Raw genomic sequence first — 16,221 nt, forward strand, 5'->3', positions numbered from 1 at the left:
CCCAGGAAAGGCAGTGCTGCTGTCTTAAGTTTACATCTGTTCTGGAAACATTTCCTGAAATACAAGTAAGGACCTAGAAACTGGAAAAGGCTGAAAGCAACTCCCAAGATAGTATTTAAGAGAATGCGGTCATTACCCCGACCTTCTGGAAGTCTGTTGGGTTTATAGTTTGTTACTTTGGAGAATGAATGGTGACTTGTATATGAATCTGTCAGTACCAATGAAAGGTTTGTCACAGTCCCAGATATTAAAAAAAAATGGTAAAAAATGTGGATTTAAAATGTGTGGATGGCTGACAAAGAGCTCAGCCAGCGATAGAAAATATTGCCATCTAACAGCTTTTTGGGAGATTTGTGTAAACTAAATTGGCAGTCTAGAGTTTACCAGACAAAGTATGCAAATGAAAATTGGTACTTGTTTCAGCAGCTGGAAGTGAAAGGCCAGGGCCAGAGTGCACTCCGTAATGAACTCAGCCTTCTGAGATCGAGACTGAGGTGTGCTGATGAGAAAAGTGCTTGGCTCCTTTGTCTGCAGTGCATCTCTCAGATGGATAAATACATGACTTGCTGTTCATCACTGTCAAGAAAATTGTCACTTCTCACAAGCGCTACATTAATTAAAATTGAGAGTAAGGACTAGGAAGTTAGGCATTTGGAAGCTGAGTTTTTAAAAAAGGAGGATGAAATGATATGTTCTTAGCATGTTGTGTGCTGTAGTGCAACTGCACTTAGTAAAACAAACGGGCACCAGAATGAGGGGAAATCAATTCTAAATTATGACCTAAAGTGCATTTCCCAACCTTTAGTAGCACTCATCCTACGGAACTAGCAGGGCTGTGTAAGATCTGTTGCAAATGAGCTAGCAAATAGCAGACTAAAAATTACTTTTTGAGAGTTTCATTTGACCCATTTTATATGTATGTTTAAAAAAATCTGTAAGCAGACTAACGTACAGGTTTCAAAAGCACAAAGCACCTGCAATTCCTACAATTAACTTCAACTAAAATGGTGCCTGTTTAGTATTTTGCAACTAGCAGTCCTAAAACTTTGCTTTCACTGCCATCCCAGGCAATGTGCTGTGTCTCTTGGAAGCTGCAGGTAACGTGGCGTTACTCTGGAGCACTGTCAGGAGCAGCGCTGGTTGTAGTGAGTGCTGTGAGAAGCTTGGTGCTCTGTGGGGCAAGTGTTACAGCCCCTCACCTCTGTCCCAGTCCACTTCTTCCTATGGCTTTTGCTGTTCCCTCCTGCAGAAGCAGCAGTGGCTGTGCTGCTGGGGCCAAGCGCCATTTGGCTCACTTCTGTGGGAATTTTGAGTTCAAAACAGTTCTGAATTCGTGTGTGGACACTGATTTACTGTGAATGAGTTTAAAAAAGCTTTTCAACATCATCTGCACACACATTCTGCCCTCCGCGAGGGGTTTGGTGGCCATGTTGACAGGCATCCCGTTTTGGCCTATGGTTTATAAATACACTGGCAGGCCAGGATCATCTGAAGATTGACTTGGCTTTTCACATTACTCAAAAGCTGCTTCCACTAGTGCCTGTGACCAGACAAACGTGCTGTGGGCCAGTCTCAGCCTGCAGATCCCACTCCCACCCCGGCTTGCAGGAGCAGGGTGGACAGGCCGGGCGCCGCGCTCGGGTCGTTCCCGCACTCTTCTCGACACCTGAGGGCTCGGCCCTGCTCTGCCGCACCGCTCGGCCGGAGGTGCGGGCCTCCCTGAGCCGGGAAAAGGGCCCTTACCGGCAGCGCTGCTTCTCCCAGGGGCACCGGCGCTACGTGCCTGCCCGGACACGGTCTGCGGGCCGCTCCCGCCCCCGCCGCGGGGCTGCGGCCCGGCCGTCCCCCGGGAGGCGGCTCTCCCTCCGCGCCGCCCCAGCTTCCTGCGCCGCAGGTGAGGCGCGCTCGTTTCCCGCTTCCGCCCAGGTGAGAGCCGGCGGCCATCCCGCCGCTCCGACCGCCGCTGCGTCCCGCCCGCAGGTACGGCGCGGCGGGGGGCCCGCGCCCGCCCCGACCCCAACTTCAGCGCCTCCCGCCACCCCCCGCCCCGGCGGCCGGCTGCGGCCCAGAGGCGCGGCCCTTCGCCTCAGCAGCGCCCCCAACGCTGAGGGGAGCCCGCCGCTTCCCGCCCGGCTCGGCCTCTGCCCCCGGAGACTCGCGTGGGCGTGACTTGCGGTAGTGAAGGCGGCGGGGCCGGGGGCTGCGGGCGCCGTGGGAGGGCGGCCAGCGGGCCGGCGTGCCCTTGAGGGGAGGTCTCGGCGCCCAGAGAGCTGGCAGGTGTGGTATTGGGGAGGGGGCGTCTCTCCTGGCAGGTACTCAGCTTGTTGGGAGGGCTCTTCTGGAGGAGTTTTAATGCCGCCTTCAGACTCAGAGGCTCAGCGCTTGGTTGTGGCATAGAACCCTCGGGAGAAGCCATCTCCTGGCTCCCTCAGCGAACACCGCCGTGGCCCGGCTACCAGCCTGCATTGCCCAGAGGCTCCTGCCTCAAAGCCTTTTAGGTCTCGCACACCGGGGGCCTACCTGACAGCCCCGGAAGGTTGGAGAGAGCTGTGCAGCTCCTGATGCAGGGCAAAGGGTCTCTGAGGCGCAGGAGTCGTCTTGGTGTTGTGTTGTCTAGTTTCCATCACTGGGAAGGGCTGTGCCCTGAGGAGGGAGTAGTCTGTGCCCTGAGGAGAGGGGAGGCTGTGAGGAGCAGGAAGGCTGTGCCATGAGGAGAGGGGAGGCCGTGAGGAGAGGTAGTGCCGTGAGGAGTGGGGAAGGCTCTGCCATGAGGAGAAGGGGAGGCTGTGAGGAGCGGGGAGGCTGCTCTGTTAAGAGAGAGGAGGCCATAAGGAGAGGGGAGGCTGTGAGGAGCGGGAAGGCTGTGCCATGAGGAGAGGGGAGGCCGTGAGGAGAGGCAGTGCTGTGAGGAGTGGGGAGGCTGCTCTGTTTAGAGAGAGGAGGCCATAAGGAGCGGGAAGGCTGTGCAGTGAGGAACTGGAAGGCTGTGCCATAAGGAGTGCGAAGTCTGTGGTGAGGAGAGGCTGTGCTGTGAGAAGCGGAAAGGCTGTGTGGTGAGGAGAGGGGAGGCTATGAGGACCAGGAAGGCTGTGCCCTGAGGAGAGGAGGCATTGGGGAAGTAATGCACCCTTTGCAACACTTTCTGTCAGTGCCTATGAATTCATAGATTATTAAGAAAACAGGTTTTTACTTTATTTATGGGTCATTAATAGGAAACCAGTTCATTTGCATTCCTTGTAAATTTTTGAAGTTTAGAAATTTAGTGTGGCTCCTGGTCTGACAACGCTGCTCCCCCGTGAAGTGATTCGTTAATTGTGTGCATGGTCATCATAATAACTTTAGGATTTATTGGTTAATTTCAGTAGAATACGATAATATTTAGATCTTAGAAACAAGTTTTCCACGAATTTTGTGACAATAGGTTTCTGAGACCATGTTACTGCTCTGTGGAGAGTGGCTTCAGCGTGAGCACACCCCTCTATTAGACTTCAGAGAACCTACACTGGTGCTTCCCTAGAGGCTGAAGTCCGCAGGAATTCAGGTTCTGCTTGTTGAAAGTTCGCATGCCTTGAGAGTGAGTAAGGCTCTTGATCTGCAAGGAGAGTGGTAGTCACAGATGCAGAGGTCGTTTTTTTGCTTTCCTCATCTTCTGGTCACTAATCATATATAACACGTAGTTTGCCCGTGGAGCAGGTGTTTTTTTATATATATATTTAACAGTATTTAGCTTTGACCTGCTTTATTTTGGAGATAAATGGTGTATTTGTGTTTAGGTATTCCCAGCAATGTTCTGTTGTTCCCTTCTTTCAAGTGCCTGGAGCAGTCAGCACATGCTCTATAGCGCTTTTTATAAATACTGCCACGTTACATGGAACAGCAGGTTTTGGTGGTTTCATCTGAAATGTGTGTGCATGCTAAGCTTGGTTGGACTGAATTCTGTACATTACTAGGGTGGAACATGTAGGACAGCAAAATATGTTGGAGTAGTGTTTTTTCACAGTATGTAGTCACTTGATGTTGTGTAAACTATGTAATTTTTAATATCTGAAGTTACAGGTGATGCTGTGTTAGGACAATTTATGATTAAGATCACATTAACAAATGCTGTTTTCCCTTTCTTTTGCCTTTATCAAATTTTAAACTGTTCAGGCTGAAATTTTCCAAGCCAGAGATCTCTCTGATGAGGAAGACGATATGCACTATATCAGTCAGTCCTGATAACAGGGCCAGGAAAATTTGCAACCACATTAGTGCAGAAAGGGGACTTTGGATTGAGGTATAACCTTGGCTGTTCTGTGGCAGACTGCTCAGGTTGGCCCTGTTAGAAGCCTTTGAAAAATAGCAGCAGTTAGCACTTGTGCAGTAAGGACTCGTGGCATCTAACATCCCAAAAGGCTATGCTCATGCTGCGTGGGGACAGCCTCCCATGAGGCAAGACCTTCCCTGTAGGCGTGTCTCCTGGAAGGACACAGGTTGTTGGAGGCCAAGTTGAAGGACATAGGGCAGAAGCAGTTTTAGTTGTTAGGTGGGTGGGGAAAAATGGCTGGCTAAACCTCGTCCTCCTGCAGACCCCAGGAGAAAAGCCCTTGTTTCTGTCTTTTGGCAGCTCTTTGTGGAGGACAGGTGTTGGTCAAGGCCACTGCCAGGGGTGTCGAGTTCCCCTCTGGCTCTGGGATGTGCCAGGGTTGAGCACCCTGTGTCTCTGTGCAAGTGGCAGGTGTCTGGCAGGGGGGTGATGGCAATGGAAGATTTAAACTTTTCAGCTCTTCTGATGACCTCTGCTGGCATCAGCATGGGGGAATTCCTTTTTTCTTAGCCTGCTTTTGAAGAAGATCCAAGTCTTATGATTTCATACAAAACCTTATGAAACTCTCCCGTTCCTTATGATGCATAGAGTTCAGCTCTCAGAAGTGAAGACAGTAAAAACCCAGATGCACGCTGTGCTGGAGTGTGGAGTCTTTTCTGGTGTTAGAAAACACTAAACTTCCTGGAATTCATTATTTTCTCAATGAATATACAGTTATGTTGGGAGTTGTGACATAAATTTTGAACAGAGGTTTGAAGTTTTGTCCACCAATAAGATAAATGAGTGGCTGTAGAAATCAGAGAATGGAGCTAAGGAAGTTGAATGTGGAGTAGGTGAACTAATTTTAACAAGACAAACCAAAGTGTTTTGGATCACTCTTCAAAATTACCACCTAGGAATAGACCTTCTAGTTCAGCAACTGTCTCTTGACACCCTGCTTGGACTTGGCATTGGTGTTTGGAAATTGTTTAACAATAAACTGTTTGGGCCCCTAAACATAAACAGGTCAATAGTACATGGAGTTGTGTGTTTCTCTGGTGCCCAAAAGCCAGTCTTAAGAGACCTGCCCTCAGTTACACATTGCTTGACAACTTTAAATTAGTTTATATTTTCAGGGATCCCCTCACACCAGGAGCTGTTTACTTTAAAACATAACATGCTTCTTCCCTCCTCCCACCCACTCCTTTTAATGAAAGAAAGAACAAAGAAATAGTGAGGATGGTTTTAACTTATTGCACACCAAAAACAAACAAAAAAATCCACCCAAAAACCCCCACCAACCATTAAAGATCATTGTAAGCTGGCTGGAGGCCAGCTTTAATCACAAGGAATCTCAAAGTGTTGTGTAAACTTGAACTGTTATACGAACTGTACCCGAGGTCCACTTTGGTGTCCACTGGTGCAGAGTGGTCTGCAATGGCTCTTAGCAACACTTTGGAGCAGCTCAAGCAGGAAGCTGAAACTTTCTTTCATCTTTATTTCCCCACCTCCTGCACCTCCTTCTCCAGGGGACTTTTGCCTGTATGTCTTATGTATATTTTTCAGCTTAAATTTTTCTTTTTTGCATCTGTACCCATCGTGATAATTGCTATTGTTATACCTGCTGCAGTGGGGAAAAGATTAATCTTGGGCACTGTCAGTGTGGCACTTTGAGGCTGTTTTTTCAATGACGCAGGCAGTTTCTCATGGCACAGTTTGCCAGTGCAGCTGAGCTGTCTCAACTGCTAGCTGCTGCAAGGTGTGGTCCCACTTCCCCGGCATTTCTTGGCCCCCTCCTGTGTGCCAGTGCTGGCAGTTCAGAGCTAACTAGGCAGAAAGCTCACCCTGCCGAAACGTGGAGGTTTTTTCTGCGTGTTTAGCTCCCTGTTCCAGCTCACTATGGGATCAGATGAGTAAGTGCAAGTGCAGATGAAAAGGGAAGAATGCATGAAAGAGGGCTGGAGAGCTGGACCAGCCTCTTGGCTTCAGCTATTAGATGGGCATGGTGCTGTCAAGTTATTATTTCCTGCCATGCTGGATTTCTTTTCTGGGTTTAATCTTTTCTTTACCCTAGTGCTGGTTTAAAGGTGTTTCAAGCCATTTTTCCTCATAGGAGTTATTTTGCATCCCTTTCTGATGTTGCTTCACTTGCTTTAGGGTTGGGGTTTTTTTCCCTCTTAATTGTTGATGTGAGGTAGAAAAACAGAGGGGGGAAGTGAATGGAGGGAAGTTAAATTGGGAAGAAAGAACAAATTTCCATATTTTTTGTCCTGTTTTGTTAAGATTCATGCAGTATTTTTAGTCAAGAAGGTTAAGTTTGGCTTTTTTGTTTAGATGAAGATTGAGGAGCGTATAAGGAAATAGTATTTTCATCTGCTCTTCAGAATCTGATCTCAGCACAGAATCAAAGGCTGCGTTGCTCTTAGAAGTGTTTTATTTTGAATGGAAAAGAAAATAAAGCTGCAGCACTTAGAAAAGTTCAGATGCATTCCTGAAAATCTTTCAGAGGTTTTATGGGTTTGCTGCTTCAACTCTTGCTATGAGTTTGATTTAAAATGACCTCCTAAATCTGTTAAAAGTCTTGCATAGCAACTCATTTTGCATGGCCCAGGGTGAAAACTGCAAACCCACCAAATTCTGCAGGAATTCTGCAGGAGCCCAAACTGCTCAGATACAGTGAAGGGTGCATAAATCTGAAATTTTCGTTTGTGACACACCCCTGCCTTCCCCTCCCCCTTAGATAAATCAACTGGATCTGACTGTTCAGGAGAAGAGAAGCTCTTCACCTGCATGGTTAATATTTTGTTAAATATAACAGTGTCCTCCCAGAATTCAAGATATTTTCAGTGTGAGCACAGACAGTGTCAAAGGCAGAGCTGAAAGGATCAGAGGTCCTGCTGGGAGAGAGCCCCTGGAATGTCTTATTCTGGTATTACATTCAGATGCATATAACCCTTTCTGCTCTTGAATTGCAAGATTAAAGAAGTAAATACAGAGGTGTTTTTTTTTTAATATATAGGGCTATTTTTGTTCCAGAATAATTCCAAATATATTATTCTGAAGTTACACAGTTATATACTGGGTAGAGTTAAAATAATATAAATTGTGCTATTAAATGGCTGATTTCTTTCAGAGAAGTTTGCACTCAGTGAAGAAATCTTGTTTCTCATTTATGTTTTGGTATGACTGCCTTGATAGGTTTCAGAATGGCAGGCTCCGCATCAACATAATAACATGCAAGTAAGGGTACAAATTTCTCATCGCTGCTAATTGCAAGTCTGTTGTTTTTATACTGCCATCTAGGCCTTAGCCCCAGTTGGAGACCTGTTCTATTTGGCACTTGTAGAGGAGCATGATAAAAGATACTTTGCACCTTAAAAGCTTGTCATGAATGTAAAAAAGAGAAAGGCAAGCTCACACAGGAGAGGAAGACAGGCTTCTTTGACCTGTTCAGCACCAAGGCTGTGATTAGAACTGACCTCCCTTAGGAACATGTTGGAATAGGGACTGATTTGGCCAGTTTGGGGCCCTATTGCTGTGGTGTCTCATGAGTGGAGGGAACTTCATTGTTTTATAGAGAGATGAAAGGTTTCACCTATATTGCCATGCAGCAGGGTTGAGCTATCATGCTAAGAATACTGTCTACAATTAATCAGGTGGAAAGTATCTTCTAAATAATAGGAAGATTTTAACTGTATGTATATTTGAAGAGATCACAACTTTAATGTCTATATCCAAAATAATTTGGTTGAACATAGCTGTCTTAGTTTTCTTGGCCAATGTTTGTTTTTATAACCTGGATTTTCACTCATATTTGAAAGCGTTTTTCATATTCCTTCCTGTGTGTGCAAGTGACAAGGAAAGATTTTTGAATGTGCTGAGGCTGCAGTGCAGCTAGCTATATTGAAAACTGCCTTGAGTGCTTGGGGTAAACAGGGGGTAGTATTTCTTTTATTAAATTTGTTATAGTTAGCTTAGTATTTTATTATTGCATGTATTGACTGTGTATCTGTTAGGATTCTGCTTGGATATATGATTTATTAATTTCATTTTTTTTTTAAACCTCATCTAGGTTATTCTGAGTAATTTCAAAAATACCCTTCAAGATGCCTGAAAATCCTGCTGCAGGTATGTAGTCTGAAAGTGATTACTTTTGTTAAGCAGTGAGAAATGAAGCTCCATTCCTAACATGTACTACTTCATGGTGCAGATAAACAGCAGGTGCTGCAGATCCTTGATCGTCTGCAAGCAAAACTGCGTGAGAAAAGAGATTCCCAACATAATGAAAACCTGACTGTTTTACGTAACACACTCAGGAGCCCTTTGTTTAACCAGATACTGACTCTTCAGCAATCCATCAAGCAACTGAAGGAACAAGTGAGTGTAAAATTGTGGTTGTTGGTGTGATGATAATTATGGTGAACTTGGAATTTAAAACAGGGTATGTAGGCGTGTGTTAATCGGGGCACTGTCATTAATAAGCTGTAACTTGATGTGAGTGAATATTGGTTTGGGGGCTTTGTTGTTGTTTTTGTGTTGTTTTTTTGTCAGCATAGTATCTACAGAGTCACTACTGAACTGAGAAGTGGTATTGCAACAAACAGGTCATGGGGCGGCATGCTTTGAAAGGGAAACAAAAAGCAGGCGTTGAGAACCACATCAGTGGGGGAAAAAAACATCTGCAAAAGACATCAGCTCTAGTACTTTGAAGTTCTGAAGACAGCTGGAATTGGGATCCTTTGTTTTTCACAGAAGCTAAATACTGTTTATCAGCTAACTGGTAGCATCTTTTGTCCTTAAAAGACATCATCACTTAGTTCCTGCTGACTTGTACAAGAACTGTTAACCTGCTTCGGGAAATAAAATCTAGAAAGCCACTCCTAAAGATTTTCCCGGCTCTGATGCAGACTACGCAAGCTAGCTTTAAAATGACTTGGCTTCAGCAGTGGAAGGAACTTTGTGGATTAGTTTATAATGCCAGCTGACATGTTCTGTGGACATGGGCATCAATGACACATCTGTAGGAATGGGTCTCACCCTGCAACGAGCAGTGTCAAACATGCAAACTTAAAACTAAGGACTAACTTGGGGTACCCTAGGCAGCAGCAATCCCTGTCTCTGCTGTTGCTGCACCTGTCCAGCTGCAGATATGGTGGGGTGGGTATCAGGGGGACGAGGCCACCTTGCTGTCATTGCCAAATATATTGCATGTGTTCCTGCCTGGGTGGCATGGTAGTGGTTGTGCCATTCATTCTGCCTTCTTCCCAGGTTTACATAGGTGCTGCATCTGTTGCTGCTCCTTCCTTCCAAAGCTTGTATGCATGTCTGCAAGCTTTTAAAAATGTACAGAAATGCAAATATATCTAAGATCATACTTTGTGACTCTGGCATAATGGATTTTATATCAAGAATGTTCAGAATTATTGTATCTAGAAAACTTACGGTTTCTTGAAATTCTTTAAGCATGTCATGAGCAGTTTTATTCAGGATTTTTCAGTTTACTATGTCACACTGAGAATATTTCTGCATTTCTTCATTATCTGTCAGGACTAGAAATTGAACTGCAAATTCTAGCAATGATAGCATGTTCAATGGCGGTTAGTTTGTACCCTGGGCTCTCTCTGGGGAGGAGATAATACAGAACAGGCCTTTGGCTCCAGAGTGACTTAAAAAATTTGGATTCTTTTGCCAAAATTGTCTGGGTTTGCCTGACAGTTGCAACAGTGCTTCAGTGCCTCTTTAATGTTTGGTGCTTTTGTATGTGCTGGTTTTGGAATATTAGAGTGAAAAGAGGACAATGGGTGCGGGCAGGGAAGAAGCACAAAAGATACGGAGAAAATGAGTGGGGTAGAAACAGAGTTGAAACATTCAAGGAACTTTCCTCTTGAAAAACAGTTTAAACTTGATACGGTAACTTGGTTATAGCTGTATATTAACGTTGCTTAATTTATAGAGGTGGGTATGTTTGTGTGAATAAGCATATGCAAACGTATGTAGGCTTGCTTATTTGGCAGTTTTCACACAAAATGGTACATGTGGACATCTCTTCTTTTGTTTTTAATAGTTTTTCTACGTCTTTGTTCATTCTTAACAGCTCAATTATATGCCTCCTGACCGTTCAGTAGATTTTGATTTTACTAGAAGAGGGGTACTAGTGTTTGCTGACAAATCAGTTGCTGCTGGGAGTGTGCATACACCTTGCAGTTCACCTGAAGCCAAAGCATCGACCTTCACTCCAAACCTGGGAGTTAATGAATTTAACTTAATCATCAAACAGATGGCAAAGGTAAGGCTCTCAGCTTTAGTGAACAAACTTCTTTTCCTTTAACATCAAACTCTTTCTTTGGAGTGCATTCTCAAGCATGCTCTTTGTTGTGTATCTGGGAGTGTGGTGCCTCCTAGCCAGTAAGAGAGCAGAAGTGCTGAGGATAACTTTTCCCTATGAAAGATGTCAGCAAGGGAAAGTGGTTTGGTGTTTTGTTTTTGGGGTGGGGTTTTGGGTTTTTTTCTTTGCCAATATTTTTGTCTGTCTTTCTACCAAACACACCAATGTACAAAAGAAATTTCAGTTGCCAGAAAACGTTTTGGGTATTTGATGACACTTAATTGAAAGTGGACATTTTCTGCAGAAACTTGTTTTGATGGAGAGACTTGTTTTTTCAAGTACATTTTAAATTGGAAATATACCAACTCTGTTAATATATGAACAGTGCAAATGATTAAAAGAACTGGCATGTAGTATTTTATTTAACTCTTCATTTAGTATGTCTTAACTTTGCCAGACAGATGCTGATTTCATTAACATGTGATGTAGCATGTACCAGATGCTTATGGAAGTTATACAGGTACAGACATCGACCCATGTGGGATTGGCATTTATACCACAAATGTATTGTTCTGTGTTATATTGAACCATTAATTTAATTGGTTAGTCATGCTTTCTATAGTAAGTAACTGTTGCTAATTGACTACCTTAATGTAACTGTAATATTTTGAGCATAATTCTTCTCATTAGAGTGTCATCAACTCATCAGATAAAAGGTTTAGCAGTAAAGACTGCACATTATTTTGGATAAAACAGCTGTGATAGCAGTGTGTTCTCTAAGTAATATTTCCCAGTAAACAACCCCAAAAATCTTAGAACTGAAGAGCAGGCAGTTGCAGAACCAAACTTTTTTTAGCATTAAGTGTGAAGTTGCAGGGAGGGGAAGGAAATTAATTTCTTTATTTAAAAGCTGCAATCTTTTGAACATACACCTAAAAATCAGCATTAAAAGCAAAGAGAGCCAAAAGACAAGTAATTTAGTTTAGCTATGCAGCATTTCCAGAAATCCCAAATATATTGCTGTAGACAGCACTTCGTTCATAGTTTTCATCCAGTTTGGAATTCATCTCATAACGTGAATGAAGTGTGAAAGCAGCTCTTAAATTCCCTGAGGTTTCAGAACCTCAGAGTGCTTGCATATCCAATACTCTGCTATATTAAAAATAATAAATGGAGGAGCTTTTATAGAAATAACATATTCAGTATTTTGCCTTTGTTTAGTCTTAGGAGGAGAATAATTCTCCCAGTGTTCATAAATTTTTAAACTAGCTCATTCTATTGCATTAAAAATTAGTAAATCAATTTTTTCTGTTTTATTAGGGCAGACAAATAGAATCAATAAAGATTGAAAAGCCTTCTGTTGGAGGTCTTGGATTTAGTGTGATTGCCCTTAAAAATCACAGCCTGGGAGAAGTTGGTATCTTTGTCAAGGAAGTCCAGCCAGGAAGCATAGCTGACAGGTGAGATCTTTATAATTGTATTGGAAATTTGAAGTATTTCCATGACGAGAAAAGTAATGAATTTCACCTTGAAAACTCTTTCAGACTAACGTGTTTGTCTGGGTTATCTGGCGGGATATTTTGTTGGTGGTATCTTGAATTCTGGCTTTTCAACTAAATGGACTCATGTTTTGAAGATCAGATTTTCAGATGAGTTTTAAATATCCGAGCCATTCATAAATGGAATTTCCAGAAATCACGACTCATTTAAGAGAATCATGTGTACTTTACTAAAAAACAAAAGAAAACTCGGAAAAGATACAAGGAAAATAATAATTAGCCTCCGTTTAAATTTTTACACATTGTTTCCCTGAAAGATTCCGCCCCCCCAACTTGTTTCTTTGTTTATGTGCCTATGACAATGCCCTATTTATAGTTGGTTTTACTGTTTGTTTCCTGTGTAAATTTAGATCCAGTCCTCCCAACAGATCCCTGCACAGATGTCATCATAGAATTAAGGCTTCAGGCAGTTTCTTCCCGTATTGTCTGTGGGTTTTCACGCAACAACAAAAGACAGAGCAATCCTTTAAAAATAAAATGTGATTGTAAAACCACAAGAGTTGGCATGAGACAAATGCAGTGCTTGGAATTATGTTTCAAGAAAATGTGTCTAGATTTCAAGTCATTGGTGTCACTTTTTAAATAACACATGTCAGGAAGTGCCAACACAGGATGACAAAAAGAGTGGGGAGAGGTTGGAATGATAATGGCTATGGGCCCACAGAGAACACACTAGAGAACACTTAAAGAAAAGCATATTAGGCTCTTTCAAAGTGGAGACAGATGGACTGATCCGGATGTCAAAGGAGGGTGAATATCTCACTTTAGGATTTGATGACCTGCTGCTCACTTTCTTTGATGAGAGAATCTAAAATATGGTTAGTGCTTGAAGAAAGTGATTTCTGGGAAACATCTTAAACATCGCATGATAAAAAGGAAGTTTAAAATGTGTTAGTTAAGATGTGCAGTTATATTGTTTCTGGGTTTTTAAATTTCCCCAGCATGCTTTCCATTTTGCTGCTGAGACAAGATCTCCTGGAGACATTTTTGGATTCCTACAGAGCTTTGAAGGCAGTGTCTGTCTATGTAACAGTTTGGTCTCGTGCTCGGAATGAATATTTAACAAAGGAGATGAGTGATGGTTTCTGTCTTGTCACAAATCTAAATTCATCACTAGGGTGAATTAACTGTGAAATTCATATTATCTTAAGGTATAAGTTGAATTGTGTATTGCTCAAAGAAAGTTTTAAGCCTGAAGTTTGATACTGTAAATTTTGAGTAAAATATAAATATGCAGCTCATTGATCTTTAGATTAAATAATGATACAAAACAATAACATAAGCCTGAGTTGTGGGTAGTTAGAGATAGTATGGTGTGGTGCTAAACATAATGAAGAATAGTTCCTATTTCATTGCATAACTGGAAAAAAATAATTTTCTGCTCTATAATGCCATAACACCAAGAAAGGATGAGGGCATTTCACTGAATTTTGAATAGAAGCAAAGGAAGAAATTGAGAAAATTTCTGTGCTGTGATAAAGTTGGAACAAAATATGGCTGAGCAGTTCAGTATAGCGTGGATTGCATGTAGTTTGTATGTTAGTGAAGACAGTCTAATAAGCAGATTTTTTAAATATGTAAGTATTGAACCTTGCAGAACTGTGTATTTTGCATGTTCATATTTAAACTACACAAGCCCATTGTGAAGTCACTATGCTGCATTTCAAATTTTCTTTTAATGTTTTGTGAAGGGATCAAAGACTAAAGGAAAATGACCACATACTGGCCATTAATTGCACCCCATTGGATCAGAACATTTCCCATCAGCACGCTATTGCCCTCCTCCAGCAATCCACAGGATCTCTACATCTGGTTGTGGCTAGGGAGCCAGGTCATGGAAACAGCGGAACTTCGGCTGTCTTATTAAATGATATAAATCCACCTGAGACTGTGAGTTGTTGTAATACTGTCAAAATCAGATTTTGAACTAGGCTGGATGGGTTTTTTTGTGGTTGTGTTTGTGTTAGTAAGCTTTACATACAGGGATTTTTTTCTTTATTCGGATTTTATATGTGATGACATTTCATTTAAACTGATCATGCAAGAAGTATAAGGCTTCCACTGCAAAGCTGCATGAAGTTGCTATAAAATAGATCCTGGGTTTTTATGGGATAGCAGAAGCTTTAGTAGATCAGCATATTCTTAGCAGCAGGTTCTGTTCAGCACAGGCTGGGTAAAGCATTTTATGAGTATACCCAGCTGAAACCTACTTGTGCTCAGCAATTGAAGATGCTCTGATTACATCTTAAAAGAGTGTAAACATAACCTATCATGAGCGCTGCTTGAAATATCCCAACCAATTCAAACTTAAACTGCTCAAAACAAAAAGCCTTGTCTTTGTTCTAAAACCAAACACAAAGTATCTGTTAAAGAACCTCTCAATCCCTGTTTACATATTGGGTTTTTTTTTAATCTGCACATTTCATTGATTGTGAACACTTTTGTTTTCTTGACCAAGGAGTGTTAGTCACTGGGATGTGTAATAAGCTATGGCTGAACTTCCATCCATCTGTGTTCAAACCATATGGTCCAGGTGGCTTCACTGAATTTGGTCGAACTGCACACCTAAATCCAGGGTTTGCAATATTAGAATCTTAATTTATTATACTAGTAGATTTTGATGAAAATCTGGTTAAGAGCAGTGCTTTCCTTATTCTCAGTAATTATTTCCCTCATGATTATTACAGGGCTAGTGAAATCTGAAGGTTTTAGTGGATAATCAATATTGTTTATTGCACTGAAAATTTTAAAGAATTAAACCTTAACTGCTTTTTCATTGAAAGATCTGCACTGAACAGACTAACAAAATAAAATACAAATATATATCTCTACAGGGGGTCTTTAAACTTCTTTTATGATATTTAACTGGCTTTGGCAAAGATTTTCAGTATGCTAATAAATCCTTTATTCACAGAAGACTTAAATCTGCCTACTTTGCTCCATTTTGGTTTCTATGAGATATTAATCTGACAGAAACATTGGCTGAGTTTAGATTGCTTAACAGCTTTGTTATTTTCAGATTGTCTTGTAGAACATAAGGTCATGGTACAGTGTAGCTTAGAAACATGCTTCCAATTCAGTATGGCAGAATATTGTGCTGCGCTATTAATTCCGCATGTACTGGTAGTGTTTAGAGTATGTAAGTGAAATAACAGAAATAAGAATTTGGGCAATGCTAAGTGAAACCTAGGCCAGTCCAATCTCCTTGCCTCTGTTTTTCTCTGGTTTTTTCTTGATTTGTGAAAAACTAAAAGGATAGTTTTTATTTTGGCAAGAAAATATTAAAATTACTTTTTCCTTGTATCCTGTTATCTTGAAAGTGAAGGACAAAATGTATGTTTAAAAACAGATGAGAAATCCCACTGCATATTTATAAGGAAATGAAGCTGACTGAACAAAATCCAACAGATCTCCAATATGTAGGGTAGAGAGATTTGCTCTGATTAATTCTTCTTGTTCCCGGTACATGTAAAAGTGAGAAACGTTAAAGTTCGGCTGAAATTAAAATCTCCTGTTTTTATTAATTGCAGATTCACTGGGGCCACGTTGAAGACATTGAGCTGATTAACGATGGTTCAGGATTAGGCTTTGGAATTGTAGGAGGAAAGTCGAGTGGAGTAGTTGTAAGAACAATTGTTCCTGGGGGATTAGCAGATCGGGTAATTTGTTATATTATGTCACTTCTTGTTTGATTGTAAAGCATAATTAACTGGTTTTGACAGTCTTAAAATAAACGAATATACTTAAACAAAAGGAAGCTGATAGCATCAAAGTCTGAATGCCAATGTATACTTCATAAATAAATATGTTGAAGGTATGATTGAGGAAAAAGTCAGCACCTGATATGAATTAAGTTGTTTCTCAGACATGCTTTGGCTTTTATAACATTGTTAAACATGCAGAAATCATGAAAAGTTGTCTAACCTTTTAATATTTTCAATACTTTTGATTTTTTCAGCCTTTGGTCACTCTAGGGGAGGACAAATCCTCTTAATGGATTTGCATGTCCTCTGTACAATTTGGCACATGTGGCAACGGGTATAGGGACAAAC

At 41.8% G+C, this 16,221-nt stretch overlaps 1 protein-coding gene across 6 annotated transcripts in view; it reads left to right on the forward strand.

The window, feature by feature from the left end:
* Nucleotides 1-1,869: 1,869 nt before the first annotated feature.
* The window catches only part of PATJ (PATJ crumbs cell polarity complex component), a 157,164-nt gene continuing 142,812 nt past the window's right edge, over nucleotides 1,870-16,221 (forward strand). For 3 of the 6 annotated variants that reach the window (XM_040610075.1, XM_040610073.1, XM_040610076.1), the window contains exons 1-7: nucleotides 1,907-1,980; nucleotides 8,358-8,413; nucleotides 8,496-8,662; nucleotides 10,380-10,571; nucleotides 11,931-12,070; nucleotides 13,861-14,059; nucleotides 15,700-15,828. In XM_040610075.1, coding sequence (XP_040466009.1) covers nucleotides 8,392-8,413; nucleotides 8,496-8,662; nucleotides 10,380-10,571; nucleotides 11,931-12,070; nucleotides 13,861-14,059; nucleotides 15,700-15,828 — 849 coding nt within the window. In that variant the 5' untranslated portion in view covers nucleotides 1,907-1,980; nucleotides 8,358-8,391. Of the gene's footprint in view, nucleotides 1,981-2,217; nucleotides 2,278-8,357; nucleotides 8,414-8,495; nucleotides 8,663-10,379; nucleotides 10,572-11,930; nucleotides 12,071-13,860; nucleotides 14,060-15,699; nucleotides 15,829-16,221 lie in introns of those variants that run through there. The other 3 variants (XM_040610070.1, XM_040610071.1, XM_040610072.1) reach the window with 3 other exon arrangements.

Source organism: Falco naumanni, chromosome 11 (genome assembly GCF_017639655.2).
Source record: "Falco naumanni isolate bFalNau1 chromosome 11, bFalNau1.pat, whole genome shotgun sequence".
NCBI lineage: Eukaryota > Metazoa > Chordata > Aves > Falconiformes > Falconidae > Falco > Falco naumanni.